The 11,684-nt window shown below is 41.4% G+C and overlaps 2 protein-coding genes across 3 annotated transcripts in view; one reads left to right on the forward strand and one right to left on the reverse strand.

Moving 5' to 3' along the window:
* Positions 1 to 269: 269 nt before the first annotated feature.
* uqcc1 (ubiquinol-cytochrome c reductase complex assembly factor 1) lies at positions 270 to 9,387 on the forward strand. The gene is made up of 9 exons (XM_015046521.1): positions 270 to 501; positions 1,901 to 1,999; positions 2,770 to 2,877; positions 3,908 to 3,980; positions 4,076 to 4,133; positions 4,852 to 4,960; positions 6,975 to 7,052; positions 7,190 to 7,303; positions 8,831 to 9,387. The coding sequence occupies exons 1-9, from the start codon at positions 427 to 429 to the stop codon at positions 8,963 to 8,965; spliced, it is 849 nt and encodes a 282-aa protein (XP_014902007.1). The 5' UTR covers positions 270 to 426; the 3' UTR covers positions 8,966 to 9,387.
* The window catches only part of LOC106956007 (nuclear factor 7, ovary-like), a 5,687-nt gene continuing 3,247 nt past the window's right edge, over positions 9,245 to 11,684 (reverse strand). Inside the window, exons 1-2 of one of the 2 annotated variants that reach the window (XM_015046519.1) lie at positions 11,584 to 11,673; positions 9,245 to 11,492 (exon numbers count right to left, since the gene is read on the reverse strand). In XM_015046519.1, coding sequence (XP_014902005.1) covers positions 10,090 to 11,475 — 1,386 coding nt within the window. In that variant the 5' untranslated portion in view covers positions 11,476 to 11,492; positions 11,584 to 11,673 and the 3' untranslated portion in view covers positions 9,245 to 10,089. Of the gene's footprint in view, positions 11,549 to 11,583; positions 11,674 to 11,684 lie in introns of those variants that run through there. The other variant, XM_015046520.1, reaches the window with a different exon arrangement.

Consider the following 11,684-nt stretch of genomic DNA (forward strand, 5'->3'; position numbering starts at 1 on the left):
CCAGGACCGTCTTGTTGCAATTGTGTCTCCAGGTGCTCAAGGTACAGCGCTGTAAATCTGGAATTATTCATAAAAAGTAATTGTGGCACTTTGAGTTTTCCATATTAACTTTCTAAGCAGCAGCTGTGCTGTCTAAATAGTTCACCAGATGTATAAAATTACACAGGAAGTTTAATCCTCACTGAAAGTGGATTATAAATTTATTAGCACAAATAAACTACAAATTACACCACACCCTCTGCTGTTATTAAACCAAGCGGACCTTTCGTTCGTTCCGCGGCGTTCCGGTCGGACAGTATTCGCTGCCGGATAGATTCCGTTGACATTGCTGGGACAGGTGTTACCCAACCAGAAGGTGTGCTCGCAGGTAGCCGCAGAGAAGCAGCCCGGTCCTCCTCGGCCCTCACACCGGTACCTGCTGCAGTCATGTACCGGCGGCCGCTGCAGGTCGCCGCCAGGTGCGCCGTGAGAGCGGCGGCGTCCAGAGGCGCCTGCGCGAAGGTAGGAGCTAAAAGTTAGCTTGTTGCTAACTCCGGAACCAGCTTAAAAATCCGGATCATTTAAATCCAGAGAGGCAGAATCTGAGGGGTTCGGTTGGTTCTGATGAGACGAAGCATCAGAGAGGAACAGATGTGTCAGGTTTACAGGATTAAATACCTGATGGGATCATTTATTCTGACTCACTTGCTGATAGATTGAAATATTCAGTTTATTTTTCTGGAAGCTAAATATGAGACAGAAATGTTTCTTCTGGAAATAATTTCTCCTCTAGAGTCTGAAAATGAAAATAACAGGAAGGTAATAAATAGGAGAAATGTTTACATTTAAATGTTTTAATTTTTAAAACTTTGTTGGGGTTTTGGATCCTTTTTATTTTAATTTCCATACAAGTCAGAATATAAAGATATATTATAACATATGTAATTTCCATAAGAATAAAAAAAGCATTTTATCAGACAACTGATGCAAACTTGCTCTCTGTGTAAATGGGCTCATTGAAAACGCCTACAATTGCAATAATAAGATATTTTTATTAATTTAAAGCATTCATAAATTATTTTTTTCTTTATAGAAAAACAAAGTATAATTGTTAAAGGTAATTATAACCCTCTATATTTACACGTGAATTAAATAAATAATTTCTTAAATTTTAAGTTGGTAAATAATCAGTTTTTATGCACATTTTGTACATTTTTAAATGATCAGTATTTTCTCATGCTGTAAATTTGTCCCTACTTACAATGAAACCTCACTTTTACACCAAGTTCACACTGAAAGGACTAAAATTAACTCAGAGTTTTAATGGTCAATATACTGAGAAATATGTTATTTGGTATGAATCTGGTTTTTAAGCAGCTTCATGACTCAAACTATTTTTCTGATCCAAGTGAGTTTCAGGAACAAATGGCTTCCAGAAGCTTTAGGTTAAAACTAAATAAAATATTTCTGACAAAATTTGTGTGAATTTTTAGGTTTTATAGATGTCACCAGGAAGTTTTCAGTTAAAGTTATTTATAAAAATATTTTTTCTCACCATTGGTTTGGATGAATTTGGTATTTTTAACTATTTATGGGTTTATTGTTCTGGAAAATGCTGCAATATTTGAGAGATCCAAACCTGGTGCTGATTGGTGAACATGTAAGCCAGAACACTGTGACCTCTGACCTTCAGTGAAACCTGGTTTTAGGACAATGTAAACATTTCTATAATAATTTTTTTATTCTATAATAAACATTTTTTGCCTTCTTGTCATTCTGCAGAACCATAACTGAATTTTCCTCAGATATTGAACTGCAGCTCTGAAGTTCATCACTGAACAAATGCAGCATATTAACTTTTATGTTGCATATGTATCTGAATTTTAGGGAGAAATGGTAAATATAATTTTTTTCCTCCCAGCTGCTGGAGCAGGATTGGTGTCTGAGAGCTTCGGCCGCCGGCCAGCTGAGCAGATCCAGCTGTTTGACGCAGAGTCGGGTTCTGCACATCAGCACTGAGGTAATGAAGCATCAGGAGTCTGACCAACAACGCGCTCATCCAGACGTCCCTGCAGCGTGCAGGTCGGGTAGCGGATGCAGGTTCACTCTGAGCCACAGAACAGTTTATCTCAGCTTCCTCTGATGCTAACGCAGCTAATGATGATCAAGATGAAGAGGAAATAAAATATTTTGGCGATTGTCATCAAGAGATTTTTTTCTAATCGTTAAACTTGCAGAAGCCTTATAAAAACAATTTTATTTACATCAGAAAAGAAGAACAAAATGTTAATATTACTTAAGAAATTAACTCAAACTATGCATCTTTTTTTTTTTTTTATTAATTACATTTACTTTGTATTTCTGCTGAGTTTGTGAATCAAAACGTTGATCAATCTTTGCTATAGAAAATCAAATCTTTCCTGGATGTTAGTTTTTTTCCTGACATCTTGACCAGCAGAGGTGGGAAAAGTACTTAAGAGCAACACTACTTCAACTTATTTTACTCAAGTAAATGTAAAAAGAAATTACTTGAGAGTAAAAAGGTATTTGGTAAAAAGTTGACTCAAGTACTGAGTAACTGATGGAATGATCAACCATTTAATATTTAAAAATTACATAATTTTTGAAATTTTTAAAATTACCTCAGCTTCTTTCCAAGCCGAAAACACATGAATATTTCCTGAGGTTATTCTCTCTTTTGGTGGACTATTTATGGTGAAATGAAATGTTTTCCTTGGAGTTTTTTGGTGTCGAACACTTTGATCAGAAGTAATCGATGTGGGTTTGCAGCTCTGCAGCGTGAAGGAGACGCCTCAGCACTCCCAGGAGGAAGTCGGCGCCTTCACCAAACTCATCGAGGCCATGGGCTTCACCGCCCCGCTCAAATACAACAAATGGGTGAGTTGGAGGGTTTGGATGGAGTTCTGGTTCTTTAGGTTTGGATGAAGGGCAGAAAGACAGAAATGTTGGCGGTTTTAACCCAGAGAAAACGTGTTTATATGTCCTGATCCGTGTCCTTCAGGGTGAGACGTGATGTTGGACCAAAACCGTTTCCTGATTTAAACTGAAACTACAGAAACTGAAACGTTTGAAATCACTTCAAAACACAAATTCTTACCAATACTTTTTGTCTAGTTTCTAGTGCAAATGTTTTAAAACTCCTAAAAAATACAAAACTAACTTTTCATTAAGATACAGGAGCCTATTTTAAGTAGAGATGCACCAATCTACTCTTCTCAGTCTGATATCTGAGGTTTATTAACGGATAGAACTGATCTAATGCTGAAAAACAGATGAATTTACTTAAAACATTTCTTGTTTTTTTTTTTAAAGACAGATTTACTTACTTGATAACTCTGCACCAGTACAGCTCTTTGAAATACACCAGTAACTTCACAAGTTTGGTCAAACATATAAAAACAACTTAAAGTTTTTCAGTCAGTGCAGTTAGGAGTAAAACAGCAAATGGAAAATAAATAAGAAAGAAACTGAAACCGATTAAAACAATTAGTACGTTGGTGAAACATGTAAAAAATAAACTTTCTTCCAAATGGTTCAGAAAGTGCAATTAGGAGCTCTAAATATAATGTAAAATAAATAATAAAGTAAGGGAAGCTCAGGGCACAAAACATAGAATTAGAATGAATAGATGCGCCTGTATGGCTGCAGCACATTGTGACTGTTACCAGATCTAGAATGTTTTCAGCATCGGATCAGAAACGGATGTTAATTTCGGGTTTATCGAGTTTTAAGTTAGTTCTTCAATACTGATTCCAAAGGTCTTGGTTCCAGATGTTTCTCTCTTCTAGGGAAAATTGTCTTGTTTTCTGCACTTTCTAACTTGTTCTTAGGAATAAATTTTTTGCAGCAAATTAAAACTTCAAGTTTTAGCATCTCTTTAAAGTTTTTAACTTTTTTGCCTTGACAGAAAATCAAGATCGCCGCGCTGCGCATGTACACGTGTTGCGTGGAGAGAATAAACTACGACGAGTTCTTTGACAGTAAGTCTGAGTCCTACATTTCCCACAATGCAGCAGAAGGATCCAGCTGTTTTCCGGCTTGTTGTTGTAGTAAATGGTGGTTCTGTTTGGTCCAGAATGCTCCCTGCCGGACACTCTGAACTCCTGGTTCCTGGTCGCTCAGCTGCATGTCTGGTGAGTCTGCTGCTTTACATGCCGTCCTGTTTGTGTTATTGATTTGTTCAAACAGTAATTTGCTGCGTTGCATCGCGGGTGGAGGATGTGAGGAGAGGAAATGGAACTGCTGTGTAAGCAGTCTTCACCCATTTCAAAATAAGAGCATGAATAAAAAGATCTAAAACCAAAACTTCAACACAGATGAACTTTATTCAACTAAAACAGAACTAACAACCAGTAAAGTTAAGAATCTATCCAGAAAAATTAACTTGGGAGAGTTTAAGTCTGCTAAGCATTTTCAAAGTTAGCTAAATTGATAAGCTAAAAGTTAGCTCAGTTGTTAGCAGACGTTTCCCACCATTTTATTTCAAAGCTGAACATCAGCTTAGATGGATTTTGGAAGTGATTAGATTTACAGATTTTGGTGTAATGGATGCAGTTTGGACTTTTCTTGCCCTCCAACAGAACCAGTCACAATATCTGTAATAAAAGACGGAAGTTTTTTCTTGGTAAATTGTAGTTTAGATGATCTGAATCTAAAACGGTTCAACTGAGTTACAAAAAGTAGACAGAGGGACGAATGAGGGAAGGAACAGTGGTGAGGTGGTTCAGTGCTGGTGGGTTTAAATCCGACTCCTGACTGAAGGTTCATATAAAGCATCTAAATCCTCCTGATTGGACCAATTTATTTAAAAAGCAAACTTCCTGTCTGTGCTCCCTGTTTGTCGTCTGGCAGGATGTGTTTGGTGCGGATGCGTCAGGAGGGCAGAGAGGGGAAGTTCATGTGCCGTTACATCGTCCACTCCATGTGGGAAGACGTGGAGCAGAGGAGCAAGATCATGGGGGTGAGTCGGGTTTGGTGCCGGTCAATCGATTGTTTACATCGATTGACCGAATCTTCGCTCAACAGAAGATCTTCGCTCAACAGAAGATTACATTTTTAAAAATTTTGTTCAGTTATTGTTCAACAACCAACTGACTCAAGAGTTTTCTTCTAACTTTTTCTGTCGCCATTTTGCGTTTTTATTTTTTCCGGTTAAATATTTTTTCAGTTTGAGTTTCCGTTATTTTGTTTTAGTTGCCTATATTAACCTCGGTTGAAAGACGGTTTTAAAGGAACTCGCTGATGTTGGACAGTTTTCTTTTGATCAGCTCTGCGACTTTAAGCATCCGTGAAGAATCAAAGATCCAAACAAGAGTTGTTTTCTGGAATAAACGTCCCTTATTTTAGTGCCTTGGCTGCAAGCCGTGCCGCTGCATCCTGCAGAGCGACGCAGGTTGTACATCAGCATAACTTAGCCAACAGGCAGGAAGTGCAGCCAGGTCCCAGGAGAGTGCGGCCGGCTGCGGCTGGCTGCGGTCGCCACGGCCACAGAGTTGCTCCTCTATTCTCCGTCAGTGGAGCAGCTCCAGGAAACGTCGCTGGTTGGCATGGAGCGCCGGACTCTGGCTCACAGAGAGACTCCTGCAAGGCCGATTACTGCACAGCAGAAATTACAGGTTTCACTCTAAAAAGTCAACTCTGTTCAGGAGTCACAACAAAGAATGTTAATGTGGGTCTGCAGGATGTTTCAGGGTCACTTTAGGAAAAACAACTGCAGCTCTGAAAGCCTCAACAAGCGTGAAAAGCTGTTCTAACCGGTGGCTCCACGCTGCTCAAACAGACCTGGTGCTGACCTGCATCCATCACGCGTCCAGAAATCTGTCCGCTCCAGTCAAACATCAGCGCCGCTTCCCTGGGGGAGTTACTGGGTTGGAAGAGACGGGCCGCCTTGGGAGAAAATATTTTAGTTAACTGCAATCTGTGGGAATTAATTTCAGCTAGAAACGTTTTTATCTGCATTGATTCCCCAACAACGGGACAGTGAGCTAATGCAACTCAAATATATATTTTCTTCCTTTTTTGCCCTTATGTGACCCATTTCTGGCCCAATTCCAATCTGTCCACCCTCTAAAAAACTCTGATCCGAGTCACTTCCATATGTACAGAAGAAGAATTTATTCTATTGAAAATTGCAATTCCTACTCCTGGCAATTCTGAATTGATTAAAAACACTCAAAAAGTGATTTTAGACTGTTCAATTTATTTGTAAAATTATATTTTGAATAATTCTTAACATTCTTTAGAAATCCTCCAACAGCTAAAATCTGACGCCTCCATCTTGTTTCCATCTGGTGAAGAAGGAAGTTGCTCTCAGTGTCTTCAGAGGTTTTTGTGTCGTTTCCTTCAGTGGATCTTGGTGCAGCGCCCCCACAGGCCAGGAGGGGAACATGTTTTTGAATTAATTTGACTCAGAGCAGAGAGAGAGTAAACCGCAACAGCTTTAGATATAAAAAATGTTGGAAGTTTGGTCCTCAGTCGAGTCCAGCGCACCATGAGGTCTGAAAACACCTGATACCTGGACGGCTCCAAGCCGGGCTGGTTATCACACTGAAAAGCTTCGTTTCAATTCAGAAATCACAAAGGGAAATAGTCTGATTCTTCTCCTGGCCTCCACATGTCCAAACTCAATCCATCCTTTAGTTTCTGCCCTTATTTAAATCAGTTTATTTAAAATCTGTTGTTTTTTTTAATCTAAACCTCAGTTTTTATTTCTGCATGCATAAAAGTAAAGTAGAAAACTCTTGAATTTGACATTTTTCTTCAGACATTTGGACTCTAATTTAAATTGGATGCTGTTGTTTTAACAGCGCCATCATCAGGTCAGAAATAACCAGAGTTTACTCCTACAGGTTGGCATTTATCATGTATTGTGATTATTTGTTGTGAAAAATTCCTTATAAGAGTTTTAATTTTTAATGGACCCAGCTCGGTGTTTGTCTGTGCAGAACTGACCTGTGGTTCTGTTTGTGCTGCAGATCGATGCCATCCACAGGAAGGAGGCCATGAAAGCCATGACTGAAACCTTCTACGCTGCCATATTTGGATATGATGAGGTCAGAAGAAAGCAGGACCTTTTTTTAGAAAACATGAAATCAATCCCAGATCTTTGGGTTTTTAACGCCTGGAGAGCGTCCAGACATTGGTCCTGGTTTGAGGCGAAGACCTGAGGAGTGTTTCTGTGTTTCTGCAGGGAATCCTGTCTGATGACTGCGTCCTGGCTGCAGCTCTGTGGAGGAACCTGTTCAACTGTCAGTGTGACGACCCCCAGCAGCTGGAGCTCATGGTGGAGTACGTTCGCAAACAGGTGTGTTGGTTACTCAGTCACACTTCCTGCCAAAAATGATATCAATATGATGATATCACAGATGATGTTACACATTTTACTGAATTTTACTTTCACTGTGAAAAAAGTCAACAGAATAAAAAAGATATTAATTTATACAAAATCACACCATACATTTAGTGGATCAGAGAAAACCTAAAATAAAAGGTCTGAAATCAGCTACCAAATACAAGCAAAACTACACGCATGAAAATCTGCTGTGGTTCGATAGAACATTAGTTTTAAAAGATGTTAAAAAGTGTTTCTCCCTCATGTTTCTCTTAAGTCTGTGCAAAACTAAAAATCTTGTCCAAGTTCCCAATGGCAGCGGTCATTGGTGGCCGTGCTAGTTAGTCTGAGAAATCATGGCAGGTTCTGCTGTTGGGAATAAGCTACAGTAACTGTTAGACCAAACCAAAGTCTGCTGGTGTCTCATCATCTGGGTTTGGTTCTACAGCTACAAAAACTAAAGTTCCTCAAACCACCTGGGATCCGTCAGCTTTTGGGTCTTCCAGTTGACATTGTGAAAGGCCTTGGTGACCTTTGACCAAAGCTCAGGGAAGGTAGATTAGCAACAGAGGTCCTAAAAAAGGGCTCATCTTCTCTGCATCAGTCACTGCTTTACTTTGGTGGACAAGCATGACTGCCGTTGGCCTACAGTTTCCTCTAAAACTTTCTCCATTGTCAAATCTAACTCCAGCTGGCTAAACTGGGGCAGAACTGGTCTGGTTCTGCCCCAGTTTACAGCGTCTCCATTAGAGTCTGTTCCTCAGTTTTGTGGGCGTCGTTCACACTCCGTTTGCAGCGACACAGAGCCGCATCGTTTCTCGCTTCATTTCATTCCTGTTCTTCAGATAAATGTGCTGCTGGAAAGTCACGGTCACTTCGCTCCAAAGGTCATTCAGGTGGACATGGCGGTACTGCAGACGCTATGCCCACCTGTCCGCTGCAGTGGTTTGAGGAGTTGGCCAGGTCTGGCCCTCACTCAGGCAGTGACATAAATTAAGCCATGGTGCAATACGTGGCTTGTTTTACCTCTGAAATGGGTACGAAAAATGTGGAAGAGATGCAGAGAGTCTGCTGATGGAGATGAATCTGGCTGGCGGGCTGCAGTAGAACCATTAAAGACATGTCTGTTTTTCTGGTCTCTGAGGAAGGTCACTGTGTAGTGAAACCAGAAAGAAATGAGTCACCTGAAGAACCAACTGGACCTCGTTTGCCTCCACATGGAGGGAAACGAGGTCCAGTGAGATGACTGTAAGGTTGGGGTTGGCCACGTTGGGTTTCGACTTCATGGTGGGACATTTTCTCTCGGCTTTTCATTTCCATATCAGTGGTTCACAGATAAAAAGTGCCTCCTCATTCAAGTGTATATTAATGTGATGGAAAACCATTAATATTCTCTGTGCTGACTCTCCAAGTCATGGGAATTATAGAACAATCATTTAAAATGCATTTTCCCGGCATGTTGTCGTTGCTCTGAGGGTAAATGTTCCTCCTGCTCCTCAGATGCAGTTCATCGACGCTCTGGACGGAGAGGACCTGCTGCTCACAGGAGAGGTGAAGTGGCGCCCCCTGGTGGAGGAGAATGCTCAGAGCATCCTGAAGGTGGTCAGTCCCACGTACAATGACGCGGGGCTGTGACATGAACGCCTCTCCTCTCTGAAACCGTGAAACACTTCCTGCTTCTCCTCAGATCAGACACCTCAGTCGCTGTAGCTCCTCTTTCTTGCTCCAGGTTTTCTGTAATAATGAAGTGTGTGTGGAGGTCCAGTAAAGCAGCAGAGACAATCGTGGAATAGGATTCAGACACATTCAGGTGTCCCCGTGTGTCTGTCGTCCTGTCAGGTCTGAGAGCAGCTTCTGTACGTAAACACACTCTGTTTATATTTCTACTGAATGCGGCTCTGTATTTATAAAGTATTTTTGAATCTGTGTTTCCTCTGTGTTTAAATAACCTGCTTGTTCCCTTGATGCTCTCAGACCTGAACAGGATGCAAAACTCAGACTTAAACATCATCAGTAGTTTTAAAAAAAAAGATGGTTAATAAAGTTTTCTTTTCAAACTGAGTTTTTTTTTTTCTTCTGCTTTTTCTGATCTTCTGTTCACTGGAAGCATCAATCTTTATGCATTTATACATCCACCAATATAAAATCCAGCTCTCCTTTGCAGAACTCACTGGACTAAGGCAGCTACTGTGGTATTTGAAATCGGGTTATTATTACCACTGTATCTGGTTTAGGACCAGCGTTAGTATTTGACTGAAGCAACCTTATGTTGGACCAAGGCGTTCTCCTTAAGCTGAGTTCAACAGGTGGCTTTTTTTCTTTTTTGAGGAAATGTTGGCCCATTTATTTGCTATGTAACTCAGAACATAAAATCAGGTCAAATCAAAAAGCTCCAAAAAGCCAAACTATAAACTATAATCTGCTTTTTCAGAAACTGTTTCTCAGTGGAAAAAAATTTGGAAAACTCTGAGGACAAACAAACGAATGACGGAGGCAGAATCAATCAATCCTTATTTCAGAACTTTTCATAGTTATTTAGAAAAGACTGTCACAGTGAAGACATTCTGGTGCAACAGATTCATTCATAAAAACAGTTTAAAAACAGATCATACTCTACAGTGTTTGCAACACAAATTGGTTTCCAGTAATGAGAGACGACAAACTCAAAATAATCAAATCATAAAACCCCCAGATGATCAGATTATCTTCAGTTTCAATCTGACCAATACGGTTTATTTGTAGTTTGTGTTCTTCAAACATCAGAGCTGCTGTTTGGTCAATGAGATTTTCATTGGCAGGATTTTTATTTTGTCCTCAGTGGTGAAGAGAGGAAACGTCTTGTCAGTGAAGGTGCGAGTGAGGGTGTGAATGTGTGTGTTAGTATCCAAATCGAAGAACGACAACTTTCCTCCGTCATAGTCCAGATTCACTCTGATCCTCTGTATCTTTTGCTGGACCGAGAGAACTGTGAAAGGAGCTGGTACGCACACTGCTGAGTATTCACCATCATAGAAGCAGACACCCAACCATCCATCCCTTATGAATTTCTTTCTCTGGACAGACTCTGCCAACATGCCAAGGATCCAGTCTTCACTGTCTACAACCTCAACATCCCAGCTGTGGATCCCTGAGTTAAAACCCTCAGAGCTCAGAACAGAACAACTATGATCAAACCTCTCTGGATTTTCAGGAAACTTCTGTCTCTCTGCCAAAGTCACACTGGTCAGATCTTCAGACAGGATGACCTTTGACCCAGCGGTGTTTGGGTCCAGAACCAGAGGAGTGTAGGTCACCATGCCCTTCATGTTGCTCCAGATGTTGAAGGCCAGGTTGCCCAGATGTTTGGCCTGGTCTATCAGAGCTCCTGAGGGCAGCTGTGGATCCTCCAGCAGGGGGCAGCGCTGGACTCTTTCCACTGCAGCCTTGTAGTTGTGCAGGAATGAGACGTCTGCAGCTCTCAGCTCCTCCTCTGTGGCTCTGACTGTGTCTGAAAGAGCTGCTATCTCTCTGCTCAGAGCCTCCATCTTCTCCTTCATCATCCCTCTCTTCTGCTCCTCTTCCTCCCTCAGTGCAGCCAGCCTGGCCTCCTCTTCCTCTGTCAGAAACTGATGAAGCTTCTTAAACTGCTCAACAATCTGCCTCTCTGTGTGTCGGGCCTGGACCTTCAGGTGTTCTGCTGTCTGATCAAACTCCTCTTTAACTTCCTTCTTCATCTCCAGGTTCTTCTTTAAAGGCTCCAGAGATGTTTTCAGTTTCTCTCTGTGTTGCTGAGCAGCTTCATCGATGGGCCTGAATCTGTGCTTGGAGTGTTTTTCTGAATCTCTGCAGACGAGACAAACTGGCTGCTGATGGTCCAGACAGAAGAGTTTGAGTTTCTCAGAGTGCAGAGAGCAGAGATCCGTTGGGATTCTCTGGTCTCTCTGCTGTAGGAATGATTCACACAGGTTCTTCAGAGCCAGATTTAAAGTCAGTTCCTCTCTTGAAGATCTCCTCTTACAAACTGGACACTCTCTTGCTGGTTCCTCTCTCCACCAGTTCTTCAGACACTCCTTACAGAAGCTGTGGCTACATGACAGAACAACCGGATCCGTAAAGACGTCCTGACAGACCGGACAGCAGAGATCCTCCTCTGATCTGGAAGCCATTTTGTCTCTGAGTGAAGCTGAAAACACAGAAGGTCCAGTCAGTCTCGGCTCCCTCCCTCCTCTACTAACTTCCCTCAAAGTGACTCTGAGTGTTTTGGTCCAACTCACCTTCAGTGTGAGCAGCTTGAAGCAGCAGAGCTGGAGGTTTCCACTTTTCCCTCCTGCAGCTGGACTCACTCAGAGGAAGCTGCTAGTTTGGTCTGAAGGTG

Source organism: Poecilia latipinna, unplaced genomic scaffold, assembly GCF_001443285.1.
Source record: "Poecilia latipinna isolate Pla-1442-1.1 unplaced genomic scaffold, P_latipinna-1.0 Scaffold782, whole genome shotgun sequence".
NCBI classification, from domain to species: domain Eukaryota; kingdom Metazoa; phylum Chordata; class Actinopteri; order Cyprinodontiformes; family Poeciliidae; genus Poecilia; species Poecilia latipinna.